General features: G+C 46.6%; 1 protein-coding gene across 7 annotated transcripts in view; it reads left to right on the top strand.

Annotated features, from left to right (window-relative positions):
* SSH2 (slingshot protein phosphatase 2) overlaps positions 1–27054 on the top strand; it is a 238487-nt gene extending 211433 nt beyond the window's left edge. For 4 of the 7 annotated variants that reach the window (XM_031967733.1, XM_031967732.1, XM_031967731.1 and 1 more), the window contains 5 exons: positions 920–966; positions 5552–5698; positions 9048–9248; positions 13858–14686; positions 16881–20042. In XM_031967733.1, the coding sequence (XP_031823593.1) occupies positions 920–966; positions 5552–5698; positions 9048–9248; positions 13858–14686; positions 16881–18875 (3219 nt within the window). In that variant the 3' untranslated portion in view covers positions 18876–20042. Of the gene's footprint in view, positions 1–919; positions 967–5551; positions 5699–9047; positions 9249–13857; positions 14687–16880; positions 20043–20719; positions 23824–26826 lie in introns of those variants that run through there. The other 3 variants (XR_004234075.1, XM_031967735.1, XM_031967736.1) reach the window with 3 other exon arrangements.
* The last annotated feature ends 608 nt before the right edge of the window (positions 27055–27662 follow it).

Below are 27662 nucleotides of genomic sequence, written 5' to 3'. Positions count from 1 at the left end.
TGTATGTTATAAAGAAGATAAAAAACTTCTTGCATAGAACTCCTGAAAATGATGCAAATACCAGAGCAAAATTATGTCCACATATGTCAGGCTGAGTCTGTGGGAGGGCCCACAGCCCACTGGAGCTGACCCCAAGGTAGCCTTACACCCTGAGCAGCTTAGCCGGACTTCACTTAGGCATCAGCTTACTACATACACATGTCTTACTTTTCATACTACTTTGTTTTCCTGATAAATTCAAAAGCCATTTCCAATTAATTCTCTCAGGCAGCTGACTAGTGCTGGGTTCCTGGTTATGGATTCCATCCTGCTCACTATTCTTAGGAGCTTGGTTTTTAAACCTAGTGAGGACTTAGTTGTCAAGTTTCTCTGCCCCTCTCCTCCTAATTTACTGTGGATTGGGGCCCTTTGCTGTTCTTGCCTTCTTTTTGAGATAGTTATAATTCCAATCTAAGACTAAGCACACATAGCTGTTGTGAACATTGCCATCTTTGTGTGTACAAATCAAATGAGCATGAATCTGATAGGAAAGGTAGAGTTGTCTATCTCCTACTGGCCTGTTCCCAAAAAATGGAAATTTGAGCAGAGAGTTGATGTTGTTTCCTAGGGAGCCTCCCCCACCCTCAGCTATTCAAATTCTCTTCTAGGTTGCAACACTTCTTATTGCAACACTTAGACCTGTATCTGAATCAGTCTCTGAATTTTGAAATATTTGTTTTGTTTCTTTTCACTTTTCTCATTATAACTTGTCCTTTCCTGTTTTCTGGGAGAATCGTGATCGTTTCCTCCTCTGTAGTGCATGAGATTGCTTAAGCATGGCCGTATCATCCACCATCTTTTACTGTCAGAACTCTGTAGTGCCACACTTGTTTTTCTTTTGGGACTAACGTTACCTAATTTTGTCATTTTGATTGTCTAGGGTTCAGAGTGGAATGCCTCCAATTTAGAAGACTTACAGAACCGAGGGTAAGCACACAATCCAATGCCATCCTATGCAAAAAAACTGGCTCAAAAATCCTCGTTTTATTTGACTTAGTGGCATTCTTTGTTATTCTAGAAAATACATCTTTCATCCCATCTATTACTGCTCTCAATTCATGCTCAGCAATACTTTAAAGCTTAACAAAGAAAGGATATTTTCATGCTTTTTCAACCCTTTGAGGATATAAAAGGGAAGATACATGGTATGGACTAAAATGATTTCAAAAAGTAAACTATTTAACTCTTTGATGTCATTTAAAATTTATTACCACCATCAGACTCCTTCCTTATCTAGGATTACAAGAACAAATTTTTAGAAATGAGATTATAACAGGTTTTGTTAACAATAATAAATAAGCTTCTGAAACAGAGCACATCCACCTACCCTACATTTTCATATACCCTTGAGAGTAGTAAGAAGAATTCTACTTTATCAGAACAACAAGGACCAGATGAAGGTGACAAGAAGCCTTGTTATATTTCCTGGCTACTGCCTATGGGGCATTAGTGGAGGAACTTCTGCTTTCAAGATTGGATTTGGGATTAGTAATCGCCAGGGTTCCTTCCAATTCTGACATTTTCTGATTTCTCCCCAACTCCCAGATTATTCATCAGATCAGTCACATCAAAGAAGAGAAAATAGTGCAGGGCTCTTGAGGGCAGTCCTCCTAGAGAGGGGTGGGAAGCAGGATGTGAGAGCTGGCTGGCCAATCTTTCAGACCACACTATCCATCACTGCTGTCCTCAGCACTGGGAAACTCGCTAGAAAAAGGCCTCAGTCACTTTGTCACCCACCCCCCAAGAGCACAGTGAGCTGTTAGACAAAGTCCCTCCAAGCAAAGAAATGTCATGAAAAACCCCTTACTGAGTACTTGGGAATGTGAAGAAAGGGGGGTTTGGAAGGATCAGTGAGAAAAAATGTGATCAGGCCTCCCTTTGGAAAGAAGATGAAGGCAGCTGAGAAGCGGGCGGCCCTGGGCAAGGCTTTGGCCTCAGGGTCTTTATATCTATAGATTGCATCTGAGGTCCCTTCCAGGGGACAAAATTCTCCTGATCCTATAAACACTTATCCATAGATCAGTCAGCTAAGAAGCAACATGCCTGCCATGCTAGGTAGAAGCAAAAATGAGATGCTCTGTAGGGGCTGACATCCATAGGACAAAAACAGCCCAGGAGAGGAGGCAGGGAGGACACGGGTTGTTGGGAGGAATCAAGCCCTTCATTCTCCTGGGGAGAAATTGAAAATATAGGGTTTTGTAACTAATGTTACAAAGATCCATTTTGAAACTCTTCCTGGATTCTCTCAGACCCCTAATCATTTCTGAAGGTGGTACTGTTTAGCATTAGTACTGATGGCCTGAAAAGAGGAATTGAGGTCATCAAAATTAGGGACAGTACTAAATAAGGCAGAGTTGCTAATACCTTAGAAAACGAGAATACCATTCAAAATTACCATGACCAATTAGATAGTCAATCTTACCAAACAGGATGTGCTTCCAAGAGGATCATGGGGTATTCTAGGGGGAAAAGAAGCAAAATAAACACAGGCTGAAAGGAGGAAGAGCCTGGCTGGGCCTGCTCAGGCAGAGTGGAAATTAATAGCATAGTGTCATTGGAAGAAAAAATGGGCAGGATCCTTTGATGTATTAAAAACTGTGACTTAAGTTCTTAAGTGTTACAGATGGTCTGGGTCACAAGTTTGAAAAGGATGTTTGAATCTCAGCTTTGATGCTTCCTACTTCTGTGTCCTTGGGCAAATAAGTCACTTTTCTGAGCCCTTCATCTCTTCTCTTTTAAAATGGCAGAATTGGGCTGTGAGTTATATGTGTAGAAGCTAGAATGCGGGGTTAAGCTAATCTTCAAGGAGTGACTAACAGCTGGTTATAGAAGAAGATAAGAGTTAGAATTATGAAGCCTAGCAAAGGGAAGGCTACATTAGACACTTAATTATTTTTCAAGTCTGCAAAAGTTTTGTATGAGGAGGATGTAGACTAGATGTTTTTTGTATCCATAGAAGCGTGGGGGGGAAAAAAGGAAATGGGCTTCCATGAAAGCAGGAAAAATATTGTTTGCACAGCTGGACATTAAGAAAACAAGGTGATAAGATCCTGCGAGGATAATTGAGGGTAGGTTGTGTGGTCTCCAGTCCTGGTGATACTCAGAAAGGAAATAACCAGCCGTCCACTTGAGATGGTTTTGGTTTTTCCTAAAGAATATTTCTGGAGGCAGGGCCTGGACCCGGTGCTTTCTTGAGCCCTTGTTCTAGCTCCTGTTCAATAGGAGGAGCACAAGGAGGGAACCTTGAGCTGTGTTACTATCCTAAGGTTACTCCTTTGTGACCTTAGATACCCCAGCCAGCTTCCAGAGACTTTTCATCTCTTAAGTAGAGGAGGATTGGAGCCTCAACTAAAATAGTGCTTGAGTTCCACGATGCTCTCAGATGTGCACCTTTGTTTTTAACCTCCAGAAGTGAAATGTAAGGTTCGGTGAAGCAAGCCCATCAGATCTTCCTCATGAGAAGAAAAACCCAAACTTCTGACCTGTCAACATTTCTCTAATAGTTTTATTTAGATTTGAGTTGGTGTTGGCTTTTGCAAGAGCCTTTTGTCTTTGAAGATCTTAGGGATATTAATGAACTTAGAAACTCAATAATGTGTCTGCCCATCAAGAAAAGGATAGTGTTCTCTTAGGTTTGTATTGATAGAAGGATATTTTCATAACAGAAGGAATGAATAAACCTACTTTTAAAAACTATAAGTATATTGTCAAGAATGATCTTCATTTCTGTACTGCACCCAATTCTCATTTAGTTCAGTATATTTAATAATCACCTACTCTGTGCCAAGCGCTATCCTAAGCACTGGATAAACAAACAAAAAAAAAAAAAGGTCAAAAGACAGAATCTGATCTCGAGGCACTTAAAATCTAGTGGGGGAGACAGCAAGCCAACACATATGTACATACCACCAATATATGGGGGACTTTTGAAATAGGAAATAAATAAAGATGGGGAAGATAGGAGAATAAGGAGTTTAGGGGGAAAATCAGAAGAGAGCGACAAGAGAGTCCTGTCCTGAAAGCTTAAAAGAGAAGAAAGGATCAAAGAACAGAACTGACTTTGTTGTGTTGTCCACAGAAGGATATACTTCGGCCCCTCAGTGAGTGACTACTGCAGGGAGGTTCATTCTGCCTCGAGATGAGGAAAACATTCCTAATCATTTAAATAATAATTAGACTTATCTTACAGTAGCATAAACATTTAATGGTTTAATAATGTGCCTACTGTGTACCAGGGAATTGAAAATAGAAGAGAAACATTCTCTTCAAATGGGGAAGAAACTGTAGAAGCCTATCAAGAATGTCTGCCAAGCACATATACTTTGGGGAGGGAGGACTTGAGTGACTTTAAGAGTTAAGAGAGACTTCCCAGTTATTAAGGGGGAAGATGGCATTGAGGAGATGCCTATTTCAACCAAGGATCAGATGGTTGCTCTATGATGTTTTCCAAATGTGAGATTCTATGGCTGGTCCCTGGGAGGATGGGACAGGGAGCCATTGTTTCTAGTAATGGATCTGAGAGCTTCTGCCATGTGAAAATATTAGTGGCCCAAAGTATAAATTTGGTATGAAGCAGTGTGATTCCCTCAGCAGAATTTCTGTTCTTTCCAAAATTCTATCCCAAGGATCCCCTTTAAAAATAATAATAATAATATAAGGAATCACTTTCTGCATGCCCCTCAGCTTGAGAGCCCTTAGAATCCACCTAAGAATTGTTGCTTTGGGGCAACTAGTTGGTGTAGTAGATAGAGCACCAGCCCTGAAGTCAGGAGGACCTGAGTTCAAATCTGGTTTCAGACAGTTGGGTTTAGTTCCTTACATAGGTTCTTTCTGGAGAGGAATGAGAAGTTTCTGCTGGTCTGATTGTGTGCATGTGAAGCAGGTATATTAGTCATAATTTTAAAGATAACAGTCATAAAGCAAATAAAATGGTAAATTACTCTATAGCCTCATGGTATTTTTTATAGTTTGCAATAAAACATAAAGCTCATTCCCTAGAGCCTGCTCTAGAAAGGTTGCCTAACCTTCCATAAAATGAAAGGGAGGATTGGGTGCTGGATTTGACCCAAAAAAAGGCTCTCAGGAAGCAAGTTCACTTTTTAGGCTAAATTTCTACTTCAAATATGCTTAATTCCCTTTTCATACAACTCCTGTTTGAATTAAATGACTGAAATCCTTTATCGGATTCCTTCTTTTTCGGGCAGCTTCTTGTTAGTTTTAATTCAGTGCTTGAGAAGAGGATGATTTATTTTATTTTATTTTTTATAAAGCTTTTTATTTTCAAAACACATACATTCAGTCTTGGAAAACCTTGTGTTTCAAATTTTTTTCCCTCCTTTCTCTCACCTTCTCCCCTAAATGGCAAGTTATCCAATATATGTTAAACTTGTACAATTTTTCTACACATATTGGAGATCAGTTTTAACTAAGGAAGTAGAGGATGTTTATTTCTGGATTTGGATTTGGGTTTTACAATAGCCATCAATCAAATCTCTCTTTGCTTTCCTCACAGGGTACGTTACATCTTGAATGTTACTCGGGAAATAGATAACTTCTTCCCAGGAGTCTTTGAGTATCATAACATTCGGGTGTATGACGAGGAAGCCACAGATCTGCTCGCCTACTGGAATGACACTTACAAATTCATCTCCAAAGCCAAGTAAGCACAAAAATGTATTTTCTTTTCTGTTATTTTCTCTTGCTGTCACCAGCTTGAGGTAAGATTTGGAATATGTGAATACCCTTGAGATAATTCAGGAAAAAAAGGTAAGAAAAATGATTAAATAACTGAGATTACAGTGCCTAAAGGAGTAACGTTAATCTTCAGAAATATGAAGCCTTCATAGGAAGCAGATGTTGGCTATCTACTGTGCACAAAATAGAGAAAACTGCCACAAATTACAGCAGGAGGGATTTAGATTAGCCAGAAGGAAGAACTTTCAGATTGCAATTCTTTAGTTGGCAGAGAGGTTATAGAGCCTCCTCCCTCAAAGCATTCTCATTTAGAAGAGATGACTTACATACAGTTCTCTCTGGACATAAGTGTTAGATTAAACATTCTTTGGAAAGCTTTCCCTACCCTTTTGTTTTATTAAGATGTCATTCTAAATCAGGGGTCAGCAATCTGACCCACCGCCTCTACAAAAATAGATCCCATAAGCTAAGAATGGCTTTTACATTCTTGAATACAGTTTTATTATCCTGTGTTCTGGCCACTCCTAGGTCCTTACTAAGAAAATTGTTCACCAAGTAGCTTTTCTTTATATTTATACAGTATATCTTTTATGCTGTAGATTTTCTTTCCATCCATTTTCTTTAATCATAGGACTTATGTTGGAAAGGCTTTCAAAAACAGTCTTATCCATATCTCCAAGCAGGATCACATTCAGATCATTCAGGGAAATGAGAATCTTTTACTTTTAAAGTTCTCCAGCAGAGAATCTATGACTTTTCAATATCTCCTTGTTCAGGATATTTTTTTGACTACCCTGAATCCTTTTTTACTCTTAAATTAGAACTCTCTAAGAAACTGACTCAGTTTCCTTGGGGATCAGAATGTTTGAAAAAGTATCCCAGAAGAATACTCTCCCTTCTGACCTAAGAAGAACTGTTTGTGTTATTTACACTTCACCCTCTAAACCCTGGCTTAAGGGTCAGAGTCCTTAATTTTCATGGACATTCTCTAGACTCAGAGATCTACTCTTTTGTTAAATTTGTTGAATTCATAATCCAAAGCTTACCCTCAACCAATCAAGAAACTTTGTGATCAAGAGCTAGAGCTGGATGTGGACATTTGGACATTCCCCTCCCACACTGACACCAATGGCAACCTAGTCACAGCGAGCAAGAGGAAAAAACAATCTCACAAATTATGACTTTTCCCCAAACCCAGAAAAAGAATGGTTCAGACTAATACTTCCGAAGTTCACAGAATTCACTCTTTTTCCCAAAATCTTGCATAGGCTTAGAATTTAAAAATCACAAAGTTCTGAAGCCAGAAGGGAACTCAAAGATGAGTCCAACATTCTTATTTTATAAGTGAAGAATCAGAGAACTAGAGTAACTAAGTGTCTTTGTCAGAGCTGTTCCCACCCAGTGCTGCTGAGCTCACTTTGCCCGGACCAGCAACCCTCAGTCTGTGCTCCAGGTTGAATAGCTGCCATCCTTTTCATCTGTCCTGCAGGGTTTTACTTTGCCACTCATGATAACAATAACCCCAAGCACGTGTTCCATATTGGAGGGTCTATTTTGTGATTCAGGAACCAGAGAATATTCTCAATGCTAATTTTGAAGTAATGGCTTAATAGGCTTCTTTAAAAGCTGAATGAGAAATGGGAGGGAGAGATTGTTAAGCATAGGAAAAAACACTTCAAATTCATCTTTTCATATCTGTGCATGTTTTTCCCAGTACTGTCATGAGAGGATTTTCATGGCCTTTGTTGAGAAGAGTTAGAAACCATCCCATGTAAAGGCACATTCCCTCCATAGTAGCTTTTATATTTACTGTGTGTTCTTGGGGTACAAAAATTGGTAGTTTTTGAGGTCTGCAGGCACAGACAGGGAACTTGACCCATTAAGAAAACCTGGGCTTGATGGAAGACCAATACAAAGCACATGCTCACACTTCCATCTGGGTTACTTGGCTTTTAGTCTATTTAGCAGAAATGAGAAAATGTCCTGGTGCTGAAAAGGAGGTAAATGTCGTTCATTGCAGTGGGGGAAACTAAATAGATTCCATGCAGTCAGCATTTATTTAAACACTTGCCATTCTCAGCATTGGATCCTGAGAAACGCAGAGATAAAGAAGTCCTTGCCTTCAAGGTGCTTATAGTCTCATTGGGAGCTAAGACGTGTATGGTACAAGTAAGAGCAGATTCTCATCAGAGAGGTGCCAGCCCAAGTAGTTAGCAAGCGCTGAGGGCTCTGTACCCTTTCATCAGACTGGGATTGGTGTCAGTGTGGGAGGGAAGCCTTCAGACATCCCCATCCAGTTCTAATCTTTGATCAGAAAGCATCTTTATTGGCCGAGTGTAAGCTCAGAATTATAAATCCAAAACATTTTATAAATCCAATCCAGTCTTCCAGCCCACATTCTCTGAATTCCCAGAACATTTGCTTACCTAGAATACTTGCTTATTTTAGCACATAATTAAATAACTGCCTTGTAGTATTATTTCAGTATTTTATGAGTATACCATAGAGTCCTTAGCAAGAGTAAACTCCAGATGTCCATTCTGACCAAATGAATTTCTCCTCATAGAGAACTGACCACACACAGAGAAAGACAGAGAGACAGAGCATTTTTTAAGTTGGTAGAGCAGCTCTTTGGCTCAGCTTATGGCTAGTGAAACAAAAGTTAGGTGGGTCACAATTCATTTTTGAAGTCTTTAAAATACCACTTCTTCCTGAACAAATGGTAGAACTGAATGTAGTAGGGTGTAACTCCTGCCCCATAAGTTCTGGTAGCTCAACTTCTGGGTATCTTGGTCCAGATAGCTCTGCTCTAGGTCATTGGGTGTTAGTTCTGATTTTGCTTTTTTCTCCTCCCCAAAACTAGATGGATGGGTCACAGCGTGGTGAACGGTGATATCTAAGAACATGTTTGGATGAGGGAAAGGAATTAGTTTCATGTGACTCGTGTTTTCTTCCCAGGGACCAAACACCTGCTGGAACTTAACAGGAGAATGTTCAGGACATTTCTAGCACAGTGAATCACTGGTTTTTGAGAGACAGTGATTGGCAGAGGTTAAAAAATATTTCTGACGCCTGTGGAGGCATTCACCTACCCCACGCCCAGATGGAGCCAGTTTCTAAATGGAAATTCCCTTCTGGTAGATAATCATGTTTCACCAATTTGACCAGGAGGGGTTTCCCCTGCCCCCCAATGTAATGGTAAAGAGATGTGTGTGTACATTTGAAGTATTTGCAAGAAAGGTGCAACAGAGGTTTGAGATACAACTTTCAAAATATATTTTTCCATCTCTTTTCCCTCAAATTCATGACACCAGGAAACATGGCTCTAAATGCCTCGTGCACTGCAAGATGGGGGTGAGCCGGTCCGCCTCCACTGTGATCGCTTATGCTATGAAGGAATATGGCTGGAACTTGGACCGTGCCTATGACTATGTGAAAGAAAGGCGCACCGTCACCAAGCCCAACCCCAGTTTCATGAGGCAGCTGGAGGAGTACCAAGGCATCCTGCTGGCCAGGTGAGTCTGAAGCTTACCAAGGAAAGCCTCGCCAAGCTCTTGGCTGTTTCTTTGGGTTGGTCCAAACCTGTGGTGCATTTCAGAAACTGCATTAGATGCTAGGGCCCTGAAGTGCCAAGTGAGGGGCACACAGCCCATCAGTCAGCCAGTCAAGAAACATTACAGTGTTTTCTGTGCCCCACATTGTGCTCGCAGACAGCATCTGTCTTGCATAGGACCTAAACCCAGGTCTTCCTAACTTTGTTGTGTCTGGTCTGTATGCTACGCATAGTAGGTGCAGAAGAAATGTTGGCTGAATTGGAAGTAACATATTAGCTTAATCAAAAAGTCATGTGTACATCTCTAGTGAAGTAGGAAAGATCTTTCTGGAGAACCAGCTATTCCTGACAGTAGTTTGGCAGCTGCTTACAAAATTTGAAACAGAAAATTTAATCAGTAATGAATTTCCCTTTCCTTGATGATCAGGATCCCTTTTGTGGTGACACTTCTCCCAGGAAAGATTTGATGCTTCTAATGTATTTTAGACCTGGCTGACTAAGATCCTGGAGGCGGGCACCTTGAGACTTGCTGGGTTTGCTTGGGTTTTCCACTTAACCATGGCCCTAGGTTGTTATTGGATGGTGTAAGCAAAACTGACTAAAAGCATGTGGGCTTGGGGCCAGGTTTTTACTCCATTGAGTCTCATGACCTGAAGTCTCTTCTTCAGATTCTGGGCAGTGTTTCCCTTGAGAAAAATAACTTAAACAGTTTTTCCAGACCTTCCCAGGCAAAGGGACCACCCTCTCACCCCTTACAGCCACAGCATAGGCCACAACATAGCATCATGGTTTCCACTAAAAAAAAAAAAAAAAAAGAACAAAAAGAAAACCTTCATATTTACTTGGTATTTGGCATGACTTCATGTGAGCTGTTCCGTTAGGAGACTGGGAGGATACCCTGGTCTTCTCAGCTTAAAGTGAATGTGCAGGCTTTTGTGGGGCTTGGTAACATTTCTAAATCTTAACTTAGGAAGTAGTTCCCAGAAGCCCTTTTTTAAAAAAAAATCTGAGGGTGTAGGAAGAGACATAAACATTCTATATTCTTAGGCCCCCAAAAGGATGACAGGCAATGTCCTTGCCTGCCCCAGGAAGAAGAAGGACACTCAGTGGGCTTCCAGCCGGTGTTTGCCCTGTTGTCTCAGCCGCTACGAGCGCTGGAGACATGGATGGGGGGGCAGAGTTTGAAACGTTAAAGGCGTTTCAGAGTGGGGGCTTCCCCAGCTGACTCCCTTCCCTGTGGCTCCTGGCCATTGTGGTGTGTGAGAGCCCGGAAGAGGCAGAGGGACAAGTTCATACTTTTAAAAAAGCCAAAAAACTCCTTTTGGCCCAACTTGTCATTTCACTGTTAACAGAGGAGCTCCCAGTAAATTGGCAGCTTCTCTACAACTGAGAACTCGGGACCACCCAGCCAGAATGTGTCAGGAGCAGCACCTGGGCCCGAATCTTCCTGAGCCTGACAGGGCCAGGTCTCTGCCTGGCACGCTATGGGGGCAGCCAGCCGGAGGCACGGGACTGCAGTGGAGTGGTCGCCTGGGGGAAGAAGCAGGGAGAAGGGCTTCATACTAGAAGCACAGGAGCTGCTCCTTGAAACCTAAGGAAGGACTCCCGGGCTCTTTCCTATTGTCCAACATTGTGGCCAAGAAATTTAACTGGGGTAACACCAGACAAACTTCCTATTGCTCCTGGACCCACTGGTGACTGTGTGTGACTGTCAGGGTAGAGGGCCGAACGCCAAGGACATCTCAGAAATGCTGACAATTGTGGGGAATCTTGCTGGTCAGAGCCCAGAAGTAGGGGCCATTTGTAACCTCTGAGTCTGCTCTCGTTCTGTTAGGTCCAGTCTGGGTGTGGGCGCGTACATGGCACGCTGTCAGCTGTTTGCTGCCCTACATGCCAGCCAGGTGATTACCTAGAGATTGGTGTCCTGCTGGACGCGTTGGGCCACCATTTGCAAACTGGACCATGGGTCAGTGTGTCACGTCCTAGTTTATGGGGGAGGGGCTGCCCCAGATAAGCACCGTCACATTTTTGGACTCCCTGTCAGCAGCCAGGCAGGAGGCAAAGATTCTCGGCCCCACCCATGAACTGGTACCTCCTCCATCTACCTCCTCCCCTTTGGAAGAGGCACGCTGGGGAAGGGCCGGGCAAGGCTCGCCTGTATGCAAGCATAGTACATGCTCAGATATGCATTTCCTTAAAGATGCCTGAGAAGGCTCAAGGCCCCCACACCAGGGGAACCCAGGCCTTTGTTGGTGACTTGGTTGGATTTCCGAAATGCGATCATGATCACACTGGCTTTCCTTGAGGGAGCCTAAAGCAGTTGCCCTTGGGTGATGTAATCACACCCTATGTAAGGAGGGATTGGGATCTGTTCTGAAATCCCAAGTTTATGGGCAGGGTTGGGGAGACCTAAATATCTTTCTTCTGGTCATCATTGGGTGGCTGGTATAGAAGTAAGGGTTTTGTAAAAAGGGGAGAAGTCCCTTCATTTGACACCTGAGCTCAGCCGCAGTTTAAAGACTTCCAGTTTTTCACAAGGTTTCTCATGTCCCAGGAAGGGAAGAATAGCAGGTTTTGCTTTTCCTATTTACAGGAGCCTAGTGGCAAGACAGATTCTCCTTCCCTGAGGGGGCCTTCGCTCCATTCCCAGACAGTTGGCAGCTCCCCACACGTGGCAGGTGCCATGCTCGTCCTGCACAGACCCAGTGGTCACCCACAGTGGTGAGATGATTTAGTATCAGTCACGGCACTCAATAAATGTCACTTGCCACTTTCCGTGGGTTTTCCCTGCTTCCAAATGCAGATCAGAGGCCAACCAAGGCAGAAAAGGACCCAGGGCTGATGCTTTTAAGCATCTGTGCTTTGTTGCCCGCTCTTGGCAGCTCGCTTCCTGTCACCTGCCAGATACGGGTGGGGGAGCCAGACAGAGTTAAAAATTAAACAGGTTAAAAGGTACATTGAGCAGTAGTGTCACTTTCAGCAGGACCAGCAGCAGGGCTTCAGAAACCTCTTGGGAGTCAGGCTTGCTCACAGGCGTGGGCACACACATGCTTGCATACAACAGATGCATGTACACCCTCATGCACGCACCCTCCACTGTTGGAGAAGGGGCCCGGGCAGTGGCTGTTTGTGTGGCACTTGGGAATCTTCCCAAGGTTCTCCATCACAGAATGGGAACGAGGCATCCTCAGGCTTGTCTCTAGATTTGGGGCCACATAAGCCAGTGTCAGAACTTTGTCCGTCCTCGCTGCATTACTCCAGGAGAGGAGGGGGTAGCCCAAGAGTGACATCAGTTGCCTTTTCAGAAATCTCTGTTAGCTGATCTATCTTCCTGATGCATCTGCAACCTCCATTCCATCAATATAGACCCTGATTTACTAGATATCTGTGGGAGGCTCCAAAACATGAAAAAAAAAAATTGGCTTCTTGGGCTATTCAACATGGAACAGAGACATTTTGAAATCATTTGTCCTAAAGTGGTGGTCCCCATGGGACCTGGAGGCGTTCATTTGCCCACTGGCCATGGAGTAACCTGCATTCTGACCCCCTTGGATATAGCAGAGAGCCTGAGTGACTTCTTATTCCTGGGAATTCTGCCTAAATGATCTGACAGAATAGGAATTTGCCAGAGGAGTCCAGATTTTGCCCCACCCTGGGCTTGGGGTCTCTGTTGGCTCTTCTGGAAATCCTCCTGGTCAACAGATGCTACAGGAATGAGTAGAGAACCTCAGAAGGGAGAGAGTTAGTTAGAAGGGGACCCAGGAAACTGAGGACAGACCTGGGGAAAGGGGGCCTTCGCCCAGCATCCAGGCAGCGGCACAGCCCCAGGTTCTGCCTCCTGCGCTCTGCCACATGGGTTAGGTGGCACGTTGTCGCCGCCTAGAGGCATCTAGTCACTCTGCAGCTCAAACCTGCCATCTACAGCCCCCCAGTCCCCAGCCCTCCAGTGTGGGACAGATGCCGCTGCCCAGTCAGACAGGCAAGAGCCTGAGAACGGCACTGGCTGCAGGCACACGACCTAGGTGGAGCCCCAAAAAAAGCTGTGGAGGTCATCCTGGACAGGGTCTGCCGGCGTTCGGAAGGATCCGTGTTTTCCTGGCAGGCCCTAGGGGTGACCTTGCCCTGGTCAGATCAGAGACCCTCCAGGAAATAACTGAAAATGTGACTGTAGCTTCCAGCCTTCTCCAGGCCCACCTCCACCTTCCCTCTCATTCCAAGCTGCCTGTTTTCATGATCTCTTGGTGCTTATGGAGATGCTCAGTGGTTTTCATGCAGAAACCTCTTTGAAAAGGGCCCACGCTTGATGCACTTGCTGCTCTCTAACCTGCATCATTGCTTCCCCCCATGAGGTACTTTCCCATGTAGCACTTGTGGCCTCCTTGTTGACCTCCGGCTTCTAATCCCACTCCCTTCAACTTCAGCCTGGCCTTCCCCCTTCTGGGAGCCTTAGCCCAGACTGAGGCCCCACAATGCACAAGGTAGTGAGACTTTCTGGAAGCAGTCCGGGGTTGGACTTGTGGTTCACTGTTTTAAAGCACTAACTTTAGATGTTTCCCTGTTTTCCTCAACAGCAAACAACGGCACAATAAGCTCTGGCGATCTCACTCTGATAGCGACCTCTCGGACCACCACGAGCCAATCTGCCAATCAGGGCTGGAGCTTAACCGGAAGGAGATCACCACCTCAGCAGACCAGATCACCGAGGCAAAGACTGCTGAGAGCCACCCCCCGATATCCCCTGTCTTTGTGGAGCACAGACTCCCCCAAGATGTAAACACACACGAACTGTGCACTAAAGAGAGAATGATCTGCTTAGAGTTTACGTCTAGAGAATTTCATACGGGACAAATTGAGGACGAAATAAATCTCAATAACATTAATGGGTGTTCAGCCGGGTGTTGCCTGAGCGAATCAAAATTTCCTCTTGACAATTGCCATGCATCTGAAGCCTTAATCCAGCCTGAAAACCCCTTGGAGATCCCCGCACAGTTCCCAGACTTGACAGTGGAAGATCTGGAGACGGACGCACTCAAAACAGACATCAGTGTCCATTTGCTCCCCATGGAAGAGCTGACATCTCGCTTGAGAGACCTCCCGGGGTCTCCAGACCCCGACTCGCCTGGTCCCCAACCCTGTCCCCAGCCTGCAGCGTCAGACTTCAGTGCCGATCGCATCGATTTCTTCAGTGCCTTGGAGAAGTTTGTGGAGCTCTCCCAGGAGACGCGTCCCCGCTCCTGCTCGCACTCCAGGCCTGAGGAAGTGGGGAGGAATGGTGGAGTTCGGTTGTCAGTGCTGGAAACAGCCCCTTTGGAGGCAACCCCTGAGGGGCAGAGAAGCAGCTCCTCCAGCAATACCCCCCATGTGTCAGGAGACTCTTCCATGGATGAAGACCAGCCAAAGGTGAGGCTCCCAGAAGGCCTCTCCCAGAGCCAGGGGCCCAAGTACTCCAGGAGCTTCACTTTGTCCCAGCTCTGATAAGCAGCAGCGGGCTGTGGGAGCATAGGGGGCCCGGGCGGTGCAGCAGCAGCTGGGGAAAGATTCCCAGGGATGTTTTTGTTTTGGAGAGGGTGCTTCCCCTGTGCCTTTGGGCCTTTGGGCCTGTCCAAAGATCTGGCCAAGGCAGATAATACAGATGAGACAGACCCAACATGTTCAGGTGTCTCCCCTAAATTAAGAGCTTGCCCCTCATTGAGGGAAAGTATTGACACGTGCAGAAGTGGAGGCAGCATCTGGTACCACTGAAGTCCACCTTTGATTGAATTGACCCCTCAGGACAGGCAGCATCCCTGCTTGGCACCCAGTGGGAGCCTCTGTAGCCAGGGTCCTCATATCCCCGGGGTCCCTCCCATGCCTTAGCTTCCTACCAGGTGGGCAGCTTGGAGTGCAATGGATGAGCAGCTGGACTGGAATTGGGAAGAACTGAGATCAATTCTGATTCCAAACACTTAGTAGTTTTGTGACCCTGGCAAAGCCACTTCCCCAGTGTTTGCCTCCTAAGCTATAACATGGGGAATTACAGTGGTATCCACCTCCCAGGGCTGGGAACGTCACATGAGATACTCTTCATCCAGTGCTTTTCAGACCTTAAAGCACCACAGAAACGCTAGATACTGTTTTATTGAGTACTTTGTGAGCATCTTCAGACTGGAGGAGGGGGCACCTCCACTTGCATGCCTGCCTCATTCTACTCCATCTCCTTAGCCGGCCCTCCCCATGCTACATCCCTGTCCCTTTTCTGTTAAGAGGTCTATAGACCACTTGGTTAGTGGCTTTTTTCACGATCATAGTCACAGAATCACAGAGTTTCAGAGTAGAGAATGGTTTGATAGCTACCTTGTCTAACCCCTACCCAAAATGCCCCCCTTCTACCTTGACAGTCCTGACTGAAATATCCTTCTGCAGAGACATCTTAAATTCTGTCTCTGCAGGCCAGGGCCTGGAGATAACCCTCGTGAGCCTTGGCACACTTGGTTCTGCCTCACCTCCCAGAGACGCGGCTGACCCTCAGTAGTCTCTGCTGTCAGTTTCTGCCTCCGTGAAGAGAAGGACCAGGGTAGTTCCTAGGGAAATCTCCTATACCAACTATTCATCCTGTAGAGTATTCCCAGTCTGTTCCCCTTTGCATGATTGAAATAACCCTATCTGACTGGAGTAGGAGCTGACTGGCATTTGCCTGTTTTCTTTGGCCTTAGCTGGAAAAGCCACTTGAGAACCCATTAGTAAATTGATAAAGGCTATGAACTGCTTTTTTTTTTTTTTATTTAATAGCCTTTAATTTACAGGATATATACATGGGTAACTTTACAGCATTAACAATTGCCAAACCTCTTGTTCCAATTTTTCACCTCTTACCCCCCCCCACCCCCTCCCCTAAATGGCAGGATGACCAGTAGATGTTAAATATATTAAAATATAACTTAGATACACAATAAGTATACATGACCAAAACATTATTTTGCTGTACAAAAAGAATCAGACTCTGAAATATTGTACAATTAGCTTGTGAAGGAAATCAAAGATGCAGGTGTGCATAAATATAGGGACTGGGAATTCAATGTAATGGTTTTTAGTCATCTCCCAGAGTTCTTTTTCTGGGTATAGCTAGTTCAGTTCATTACTGCTCCATTAGAAATGATTTGGTTGATCTCGTTGCTGAGGATGGCCTGATCCATCAGGACTGGTCATCATCTAGTATTGTTGTTGAAGTATATAATGATCTCCTGGTCCTGCTATGAACTGCTTTTTAAGTTTGCTAATACACATGGTCAAGATTCCCAAAAAGCATGAACTCACCGAGTAAATGTCGTGTAAAAGCAGCCAATGAAATTTAGTAGTGATTCATCAGTCAGTGTTCCCTGCACTCTCAATTCCACAGCGGGCAGTAGGAGCCCAACCACTCTAATTTTAATGTTCAGAGCATCTTCCTCAGCTCAAAGCAAATAACTGTGGAAGTCTCACACGCTCACACTTTAGACACACTATATATTCATAGTTAAATAGATTTTCTTTCTAAAATCAAGTGACTTAACAGGAACACATACATTTTCAACCAAAACTAATTTACTGTAAATATCTTTTTCTTCTTTTCTCTTAGGACATCTCTGAAGTGACTAGCCCAGAGGACATGATGCAATCCCACTCAGAAAATGCTATTTCAGTGAAAGAAATTATCACTGAAATTGAATCCATCAATCAAGGAATCGGGCAATGTCAGCAGAAGGTAGATATACTGTCCAACCCATGCCAAACACCAAAGAGAAACACCATCCACGAATTGCCAGTCTTTGAGACAACCTGGGCCTCTGAGAATAAACCCATCCACCTGGACCAGAAGGAGGGAGTTTGCACACTGCAGTCTGAGCTGGCAAAGGCAGACCAGGAGGCTATGCTGATGGCCCCAGTTCCCCTGGAAGATCCAGAAGGAGACCTAACTGAGGAAGACCCAGAGTCACGAGGTCCAGGTTTGAACCCAGCGCCCAAATGGTGCCCTGGGTCTGTGAGGCGAGCAACCTTGGAGTTTGAAGAACGGTTGAGACAGGAGCAAGAACACCATAGTGCCGCTCCCCTCTGCACGCTGCCCACCCGCAAGAACTCCAGGAATGATTCCACTGGGCCTGATGGAACTCCAAGAAGCAAGAATGATGAGCCCGCCCTCGAACCTGCCTCGGGCCCTAAAGACCTGGAATCGGGCAAGGTCAGAGCAAAAGACAGCGTGGCGGAGAGCTTCCCTGCCCAGCCAGACCAGGCATCTGCGCCGCTGGCATTCCACCCTGCTTTGCAAGAGCCCGCCCTGGCAGATGTTGGGGCAAAGCAGGGAGGGGCATCCAAGGAACCCCCAGCGTCCAAGAAGAAGCCTTTTCCGGATCACCTTCCCAAAAGGTTTGAAGTCATTGAATACACGCCCATGGTGACATCTCCTGACCTCATGTTTGATGTGGCTACAGCAGAAAAGAAGATGGAAGTGGGGAAGACTGCAATGGTGGAAAACTCCATCGTCATGTTGTGTTCCGTGGATGAAAATCTCAACACCACGCTGTGCCCAGAGCCAGCTTCTCAGCGTCCTCAAACACTCCCTCTGCCTCGTCCTGTGTCTCCTCAGCGCCATGGGGCTCCCCAAGCTGCCTTCACCCTGGGCAGTCCTGAAGAGGAGGACTCCAGCCCTCTTCCTCCTCCAGGAGCAGCTCGTTCAGGGAGTCCTCCAGCACCCTTATCTTCAGGTGGCCTGGATTGCCCCCATCCCCAGATTGTCCTCCACATAGAAGGGGTGACGCAAGAAAGCAGCACCACGGACAGCGAACCCTCCTCCCAGCAGAGTTACTATGCTGACCATACCCCCAGCGGCACCCCCGAACTCCCTGGGGAGGGGGAGGGGGTGCTGGTCCTGGGGGGCAGTGAAAACCTCAGAGTGGTTGAGAACCTGGAGGAGGGGCACAAGACTGCTCCCTGTGGTCTCCCATATAGTTCCAGTAGCGACAGTATAAAGAACCTCAGCCGGGGCACCAGGCTGGTGAAGAAGCATTCAAAAGAAATGGAGTCCCGAGTGCTTCGACAGGCAGGGCTCACCAGGCCGTCCCAGATGAAGCGCTCGGCTTCCTTAGCGAGGCTGGGTCACCTGAATCTGCACAAGAGCGGGGTGTCTGAGGTAGAGTTGGTGTCCCCCGAAGGCCTTCACCCCGACCTCTTCCAGCCCTTCATCGGGACGGGCCCAAAGGGGCCCTCCCTGGAAGAGCCCTCAGCCAGACTCGGATCCCTCTCCCAGCACCTAGAGCCCACCACGTATTTTGTAGAGCCGCTGAGAATGGCGGAGTGCATGGCGCAGAGCAAGCCTGTCGAGCGGCCTCTGGCGCAGTATGCCAAAGAGCTGGGGTCGGCTCCGCAGGGCTTGCTCCCCGGTTCAGGACACGAATTGACTAGTTCTGGTGGGGGCCTCGGCTCACCCCAGAGACAGCAGGGATTAGATCCTCCATGCCCCGGCCCCGGCCTGACCGTAGCTGAGCGACCGCAGCATGGGAGAACTCAGCCTCTTAGGAGACTAAAAAAGTCCAATGACAAAAAGCGGACGACCAATCCCTTCTATAATACCATGTGATCCGGAGCCCACCCGGGACTTTTCAAGGGAAATGTGTGTTTGTAAAAGGGGCAGGTGTAATATGTAAGGAACATGCACTTTATTGGTTAATTTTCTATGTTTTGGTCATTTTACTATTGCTGGCGCATGCAGGGTGTGGGTTTTCTGTGTGTGACTGCGAGGCCATTTTATCCTTGGGGTTTTTGTTTTGTTTTGTTTTTAAAGAAACTCAGACAACCTCAAAAAAAAGAAAAAAACCACCTCATTTTCAAAGAACACCATCCAAAGCAAATTGCTGTTTTTCAGAAGCTCCCCTTGCTTCTTCTCTCCTGGTCCCAGAGGTACATGCCTGCGAGGCACAGGAAGGTGAAGCGAGAGGCCAGGGGAAGTGAAGGGAGGTAGACATTGGCAGAGCCCAAGCCGAGGGTCCCTCTGAACGTGCTTTGAGTCTCAGGTTTGGCCACATGGGTCACATGGAAAGGTGGCAGAAGTCAAACTCCAGACCCTGGTCTCTTCCTTGAATGGGTGGCTTCTGCTTTGATTTTACAAGGGGCATTCACATAGCATCCATTTCTTCCCAACCTCTAGCTCTCAGTGTTTTGCTGAAGGGCTCAACTGGAGGCAGGATTTGATTTACTAAATAGCTTCTTGTGGCACCAGAACAAAATCCGAAAAAGGCCTCCCAAGGTGAGGAGGTCTAGAGGCAGCCCTAGAAGCCCATCTCACTACCTGGTCTGTCCTTTCTGAAATGGGTTCTGTATTCATCCACTTTCCTTTAGGGAAAAATATTTTCAACAGAAATGAATGACCCGTTGAAAAACAGCAATCAAAAGATGAAGTGTTCTTTTAAAATGAACTGTCACTAGGGTTTTAACCCTTTCATTACTTGAATACTGCTGTGGGCCTTCTGAGTTTAATGGCCATATTTTCCCCCACATTTTTATTTTTCTTTCCCATGCCGTGTTTCCTCCAATGCTGCCTATGTTTTATGGGTAATTTTTAAAAATTATTTCATAGGAAACATTTGAATTGTTACATTACATGTGTATAGCCTCCATCAAATGCAAAGCTTTCTTTTCTATATTGTCACTGTTAACACTTGACGAAAGGTATTTTTCCTTTACTGGAAGTTTTGTCGTTTTCCTAAATTGTATATACAATATTTATGTAGATAATTTTGTTATTTTCTTACGGTTTTTTTTTTTTTTTTGTTCTTTTGGTAAGAGTGTGTTGTGTGCGTGTGTGTGTGTGTGTGTGTGTGTGTGTGTGTGTGTGTGTGTGTGTTTGGTTTGGTTTTGCTTATAATGGAGCAAGACTGTGGTCTGTAACTGGAAAATGTCCACAAAGATGTCATCTCAGAGTAGCTCTGTAGGTGTCAGCGGGGGTCTGCACAATGTGGTGACGATGGTTTTAATTGTTTAAGTAGGACCTTATAATCACCACCAGAATTCTGCCAAATGGTATAACATTTACTTTCTCTTCAAAGAAGCCCCCAAAGGCCTTAAGCACAGAGCTGGTTTCTCTTGGGCCTGAGATTCTGGAAGCTAAGTTTGCCAGTAGTTGAACCATGGCCAGAGAGAATTTTAAGACTTATTACCACCCAGTGTTTAACATCCTCATGGAGGCTGGGAGCCTAGGGCTGTGAGAATGTGAGCTCACTCACTAACAACTCCATCTAGGCCCCAGCCTGGCCACCCATCAGGACAGCTGCCTGTGGACATCATTAGTAAGTCCCCTTGCCTCCCATCAGCAGCCTCATGTGAATCCCTATCTTAGCTCCTTGTAAACATATTTTGCCCAGCAGGATAAATCCAAACCGAGGGGACTCACAAATTGCCTTCCTGTGATTTTTGTCTTGGTTGAAGTCCCCTTTGTGGAAGGATTGACTGAGGCCAGCCCTTGAGAGTGAAGCCTTCCAATGGAATGGAAACTGCTGGTGTTGTCCCTAAGGTAGGGGGGAAGGGCCTGGGGGAGGTTGGGACCGAGCAGGCCCTTGACCTCACAGAAGAGCTGTTCATCCAGTTGTCTCTCGGAAGCCAGGTTGATGGCTTAAATTCACTGCCAGTGGCCGTGGCCGGAAAGAACCCTCCTCCTCAGGGTGTCCTTGTGATCTGTGGACTTCGCCACTTTCTTTAAATGTTCAAACAGGTGACATCCTAACAGGGCTTTGTGATTCAGCCCATGTCATTGCTGGATATTTACTGGGTTACAAAATGTCTTTGAATGGCGCCTGTGTGCGGAGGCCAGGGAGAAGGCTTGTGCGGGCAGCACTTGTACGCTGCCAGATTATTCCTTTACAACTATGCAGTCTTATCGCTGTGGACCTCCCCACCACCAGTGTGACTACAAGAAAAGAGCCAGGCAGGTAATGAGTGATGAGAAACAGAGAGACAGAAAAGGGGGTGCAGTGAGAAGAGAGGAATCGACTTTTCAGGAACCCCTTGGGATAATGTTATCCCAGATCACAAGAAGCAAGCAATACCGACAATATTGCAAGTCTGTAACTCTCCTCCCTCTATAAACAAGAAATACAGAAAGAAGAATCTCAAGGGGAGGGGGAAACGTAATGCTGTGAAACCATTCCGGGGGGACGGGAGTAGAGGATAAGGCCTCAGATTTACCGTCCGTCTGCTGGCTGATTGGTTGTTTGCGGTTTGCTTTCTAAGTGTCTCCTAGCTTAGGGTTTCTCATTCAGACATGCCATGAGGTTTTTCCAGAGGCAGCTCTGTCACGTTAGAGAATTTTTATCTCATGACATGGTTGAATGAGAGCCCTTCCCCAGAGCCGTTCAGGACCAGCCCCTTGGAGGTCCATGAATAGTTGTGTGATGAGTGGGACTTGTCACACCTTTATCTCTTCCAAACTCCAATGACCCTTTTTGGCCTGGACCGGCTCCTTTCTTACTCATGGAAAATCCAGCACTGAAATTTCTAGGTCTGGGCAGATTACAGAGCTAGGGAGGGCCTCTCTCACTCCATTCTTCCACAGTGGCTTTCTCTTTTTGTCTGAATATCTAAAATGAATCAAGTCCACCTTTTAAAAAAAATTTACTAACTGGAATCATCTTTTCTACACTGGATGACATAAATCTGGTATACAGGGGTCTGCCAAGAGCAGATAGAGGCTTTGAACTGTGCCTGAAATCATTTGAGCTTTAGAAAGATTTATAAATGGTCTCTGCAGAGAGAACTATCAAGATTTTGTCATTGTTTTTTTGTAACTAAAATACTACAATGTAGTAGCTCCCGGTTCTCCCAGGCCTCTGTCCTATTGCCTTTGGGATTCAGAAAGGAAATATTGATGGTGTACCAGACTCTTCAACCGTGCCTGATTCTTTGTTCCCAACTGATGTCTCATGGGCTTGTTGACATCCTGTGAATGCTTTTGGAGTTTCCTTGGGGTTCTCTCTGAGAAAAGACATTTTTTTCTGGAATGTAGCAGAATTTGAGAAACCCTCACCTGCCCTATTGGAGTTTCAGGTCCAAAGTAACACGGGATCAGTGTTACATGAGAGAAGCTACAAAGAGTAACCCACTAAGCAAAAAGAGGTCGTGTTCTTAAGGTCATTTTCTTGTTATACAAAGCTGTTTTTCAGCTGTTTTAGGAACCTGCTCGAGGACCTTTTATTGTTTACATTGTGAATATGAAAATGTGTATTCTATCTCACTGTGCTGTTCCCCTGACCCCGAGTCACCCAGAAGTGGCTGTACTGAAAGTCACAGCACACCCTGATCCTTGCACAAAACCACGCCTCGGCCATGACGGCCAGTCCTCACGGATAAGTGTGTGAAGCCTGGAACTGATTCTCCCCCTCCCCTCCCCCTGTGTCCTGCTGCACTCCAGTCCTACTGTGCTGTGTAGAGAGTAGTTCATCAGTCCCTCAGTGGTGCTGTCTGTTTATAGTGACGGTTGTGATGGTGAATGACTGGTGTCTTTTTTTTTAATTTGGTCATTCTTTGGTGTGGTGGACAAGGTGAGATTCCTAGCTATTTGTTTCAGCATCGATCCAGCTTAAAGGCAGTTTAGGCTTTATTGTTCCTTCCAAATTGCAACGATGATCAGTCCTGCTCTCAGGCCAAGTGTGACTAACTGGCTCACACTTGGCTAACACAATACCCATTTGAGGGAGGTTTGGACAGCCCTGCCATTGAAGCAGGAAGCTGTACATTTACTCCCACCTCATCCCCCCACCACAATGTCTTAGAGGGGGAAAGCAATTTAAAGGTGCTTTTGTATTTTCCCAGCCTGAAAGAGGAGGATTGAGTCCACCTCTGATTTTGGAAAGAGAGCCAACCTTACTTTCTCAGAGATCGAGGACAGGATGCCCAGATTGGGTCTATCTTTTAACTCAAAAGAACCCCCAACAGGCATCTCTGCTGCCTCACCCAGCTTTCTGGGGATAGGAAACAGCAACTTGAGGTACCTACATGGCGGAGACCCAATGCCTCCTTCCTCACACTTCCAGGGTACCAAACAGAACCTGGGCAGCAAGACCCAGAAATGGTCCCCAACCAATATGCACCCAGAGTGATTCTGGTTTCTGTCTTTCTCATTGGCTTTTGGTTTCTTTGGCAGAGCCCATGAAGGCCGTGCCTTTTCTCCTTTTCTTCAGATGTGACAGAACTATAGGAATTGTTCTGAATGTGGAAAGTCAGCCCCTCAAAACCTCCTCCTTCCATCATTCCCCAATACCCACCCATCCACATTTGTGTGTATGTGTTTTTTTTTTCAATAGAGCAGGCGCTCCCTGCAATCTCTGGGACCTTTCTGAGTCGGTAAAAGCAGAGCATAAAAGCCACTGGCCTTGTTTCCCTCCTTGATCTCTCCCCTGGTGGTTGGGACATCCCACCTGTACCATAGATTTTTATTACCAATGTGCTCCGCTGTTTTTAAATGTGAACTTGTGCACTGATGTGCATATTCAATGTTCTTGTTACAGATTGAATAAATTTTTATTTTGAAGATGAAACTTGTGTTTGTGTAAATTGTGCAGTAGGAGGTGCTGGATGTATTTGGGGAACTAGAACTCGTGAATCTGGCCCTGGAATGGGTGGCTAGGGAGAGGTGGAGAACAGTTGGAACTTGGACTCTTGAATGCTTTTACTAGGATGATGTGGGTCAGAAAACATAACTGTAGTTCTTATCTCCAGAAAAGATGCTAAGTCAGAAAAGTTAAGTGTGTTTTTTAAAGGAGAAGAAAAGCAGCTGTCCCTTTTCAGTCAGTATTTCCAGTCAGATGACCGACTACTTTTGGCCCTACTTGCTTTGGCCAGGTCAAAAGTGGGAATAAACAAGCCGGAACCTCTTACCTTCTAGGACATAGGTCTAACCCAAACCAGAAGTGACTGAACTTTAGAGCCAGGTGTAACCTCTCAGGCTAGTTTTATCTGTAGCTCCTAAGTACCGGATAGGAGGTATACAGGAAAAGAAATATCCTATATCCAAGGAGTAAATATGTTTGAGTGGCAATCTTATTGGGAACCTGTCAGGATTGAGGGACAATCCTATTGGTCTCCATGATGTACCACAAACAAAAAAAAAAATGTGGCTACCAGAGAAGGGAGGCTTCCCAGCTCCCTACTCGAAGAGAGAGAGGCACTGGAAGAGCAAAGCTTGCCTTGGAGTGGGGTGTCCTGTCCTAGAGAGAGGCAAAGCTTCTGTCTTCTCCGACTTTCTGCTTCATGTATTACTAAGTATCTTGTGGGTACCACTGCCCCATGTGCGAGGGAGGTGCTCCCTGGATCGGAGGCAATGTGATGAAAAGTCAGGAAACCTGGTCTTAAATCCCTACTCTGCTGCTGACTAGTTTGTGGACCCAGGCAAACCCCCCAAGTCAGCCACACATTTCTAAGCTCCCACTTTATGCCAGGTCCTGTGCCGGGGGACGCTGCGTTCTCAAGGAGCTAATGGAGGGAGACAGTGGAGAGTTTCAAAGAAGTCCAGAAACAGGGTGGGCGCTGAGAAAACGAGGGAGGGGATGCCAGAACCACCCACGGTTTTGCCCTCATCAGAGGGGCAGAGAACTGAGGAGATGGGAGGATTAGGGAGACCCCCGCCTCTCAGCATAATGATGAGGTTCCTGGGAAGGAAGACACATGGGAAGTCTCAAAACTGGCTCAAACAAACCACTTGGCTCTCGGCCTCTTTGGACCATCCCAGGAGGCGACCACCTGAAACGTTCAGGAACAAATAATGGATTGCAAACCTTCAAGCACATTTTAAATAAGTCTGTTATTAAGTTCAAGGCAAGTACAGTTTGGTGTGGGATGGTTAACTAGTTTCCAAGGAAAGGGAAAGCTAACCAGTTTGCTGTAAAACATTCCTCTTGCCTAATAGAAGCTACCTCGGACGGGAAGCAGGGGGTGCAGGGACACACGCTCCAGCACTCCCAGGGCTGGACCCATGGCAGGATGGCCTGAAAAATGAGCCTTATCATTCGGGGAGGTGATAAAAGTTGGGCATCCCCAATAAACTCTTCCTGAGGCCTCCCAGGCAGCCCCAATAACCAAGACAAGATCCCCGCCTTTGGAGTAGTTCTAAACGAAAGAGAAAACGTGCCGGCCTCCCCAGGGCAGAATTCCGCAGGCAGAATGGATAGTCCGGCCAGAGTTCCTGCTCAGCCCTGATTGGCTCTGCCCTGGTTGGCTCCCCCCCCCCCCCCCAGGGCAGGGGGGGGCCCGCAGCGTGGATGCGGAGCCTTTGCGGATGGATGGGCGAAGGAGCTGGACCACTTGGCAAGGCTGGCGTGCTGCTCCTCTTTGGGCGCGGGAGCTGATTCATTTGTGCCTGGACAGCTCCACAAAGGGTAAAGCTGGGGGCAGCCCTGGACCCCCTTTCGAGGCTGGAGTACCTGGCTCTTTAAGTAAAAAAAGAAAAAGGAAGCCAGCTTTACGGTCTGCTAAAGAGCCTCGGAGGGCGGTGTAGAGTAACGCAGTAGGAGGCTGCGGATTGAATCCCCAAGGGAGAACAGCTAGCCACTTGTGCTGACTTGAGAGTTCACAGTTAGAATCTGGTCCGAGGGTTCTTAGGGTAGTCGATAGAGTTGATGGGTTTTATGAGCTTGGACGGGAAAACAAATGACATTTTTATTTTTATTAACTAATCACTGAAATTTGCCATCTCTTTAGGGATTTAAAAACGTGATTAGAAGAAAGAATCTGTAGACATCACCAAACAGAGCCTTGGGCCACACGGGGCTCACGGGAAAAGATTTAAGAACCTCATTTTGCAGATGAGGAAACAGAATCAGGGACTCAGACTGATTTGCCCCAGGCCGCTGGAAATTACTCCAGGGCCGTTCCTCCCTCTCATTCATTGGTCAGCAAGCCTTTTCTCCCTTAAAATTATCTTCCCTTGAAGGTCTTTAATTATAGAAGGGAAGCTCCTCCCATCCCCTTCTCTCCACTTAGCTCATCTCCACATTAGGGACAAAAAAAAAAAAATGGGGCTTGTGCGGGTAGGGCCAAAATCATTATCTGATTCTGGCCAACTACAAGGAACTCAGGAGCTTGGACAGACTTTGGAAGATAGTGGAGGACGGAAGGGATCAGGTGTTATGGGCCACAGGGTCACCAAGAGTGAATGAAGGAATGAGCAACCTTTAGGAGCTCCATAGGGCAGAACAGGGCTGTAATCACCCTGCAGTATGGAGGGGACAGGCTGGGGTCCCCTTTCCTTGGAACACTGAGGAGAGGCAATGGATCCGGGGAAAGATTGGCCCCATGTGGTTTCTCTAAGTCTAAAGGTTCCCACAGGAACTCGGGCTTTGGGACATCCAGGAATGGTCCTTCCCATAAGCAGCAGATAACCTTTTTGCTGGCTTCTTCCCCCTTGGGAAGGGTTTCCCCCACCCCGTGTGCTGAGGAGGGAGAAACCATGAGCTCTCCTGGGGTTTACAACCCACTGCAAAGAAGGGAGATGCAGGCAGTGGATCCGGGCCAGCAGACCAGGGACAGTGAATTCTCTTCTACAGGCGCTGGGGGAGAGCCGTGCAGGCGGAGGATCGCAGCCCTCAGAGTTGGAGAGGATTCCAGAGAACTGACTGTATCCCAGGCCCGCTTCTGTGCGGGGACCCTCTGGCACACAGGCTGGTGAAGTTACGGAGCCCTCACAATCGCGGTTTTGAATGCATGAAATAAAGCTACAAAGGGTCACCCAGGGAACCAACGAGGTTAAAATACAGTCACGGACCGAGTCCCTGTTCTCACCCAGCCTCTCCTAAGCACATGAAGTCGGTTTCCCTTCCCTTGCTCAGATCCACACATCTGGAGTCCCTGAGGCTTCCCCAGCACTGGAGGGCTCACCAGACCAACGAGTTAAATCAGTCTGACCGGTCCTTTCTCACAAGCCTCCCTAAGCACATGAAGCCTCGTTTCGGGGCGTCCGCTTCTCAGAGTCCACATCTGGTCCCTAGCTTCCCCGTTGGAGGGCGTCACCAGCCCTAACGCTCTCTCCTCAATAGCCCAACCAATACCTCGTTTGGGGGCGTCCGCCTCGGGTCCAGCAGCCCCTCCCCGTTTGGGGCGTCCGCCTGGGGTCTCAGCGGCCCCTCCCCGTTTGGGGGCGTCCGCCTCGGGTCGCAGCGGCCCCTCCCCCGTTTGGGGGCGTCCGCCTCGGGTCGCAGCGGCCCCTCCCCCGTTTGGGGGCGTCCGCCTCGGGTCGCAGCGGCCCCTCCCCCGTTTGGGGGCGTCCGCCTCGGGTCGCAGCGGCCCCTCCCCCGTTTGGGGGCGTCCGCCTGGGGTCACAGAGGCCCCTCCCCCGTTTGGGGGCGTCCGCCTCGGGTCGCAGCGGCCCCTTCTCTTCCTCGAT

This window comes from Sarcophilus harrisii, chromosome 4, assembly GCF_902635505.1.
Source record: "Sarcophilus harrisii chromosome 4, mSarHar1.11, whole genome shotgun sequence".
Lineage (NCBI taxonomy): Eukaryota > Metazoa > Chordata > Mammalia > Dasyuromorphia > Dasyuridae > Sarcophilus > Sarcophilus harrisii.
This window is presented reverse-complemented; position numbering and strand designations above follow the sequence as displayed.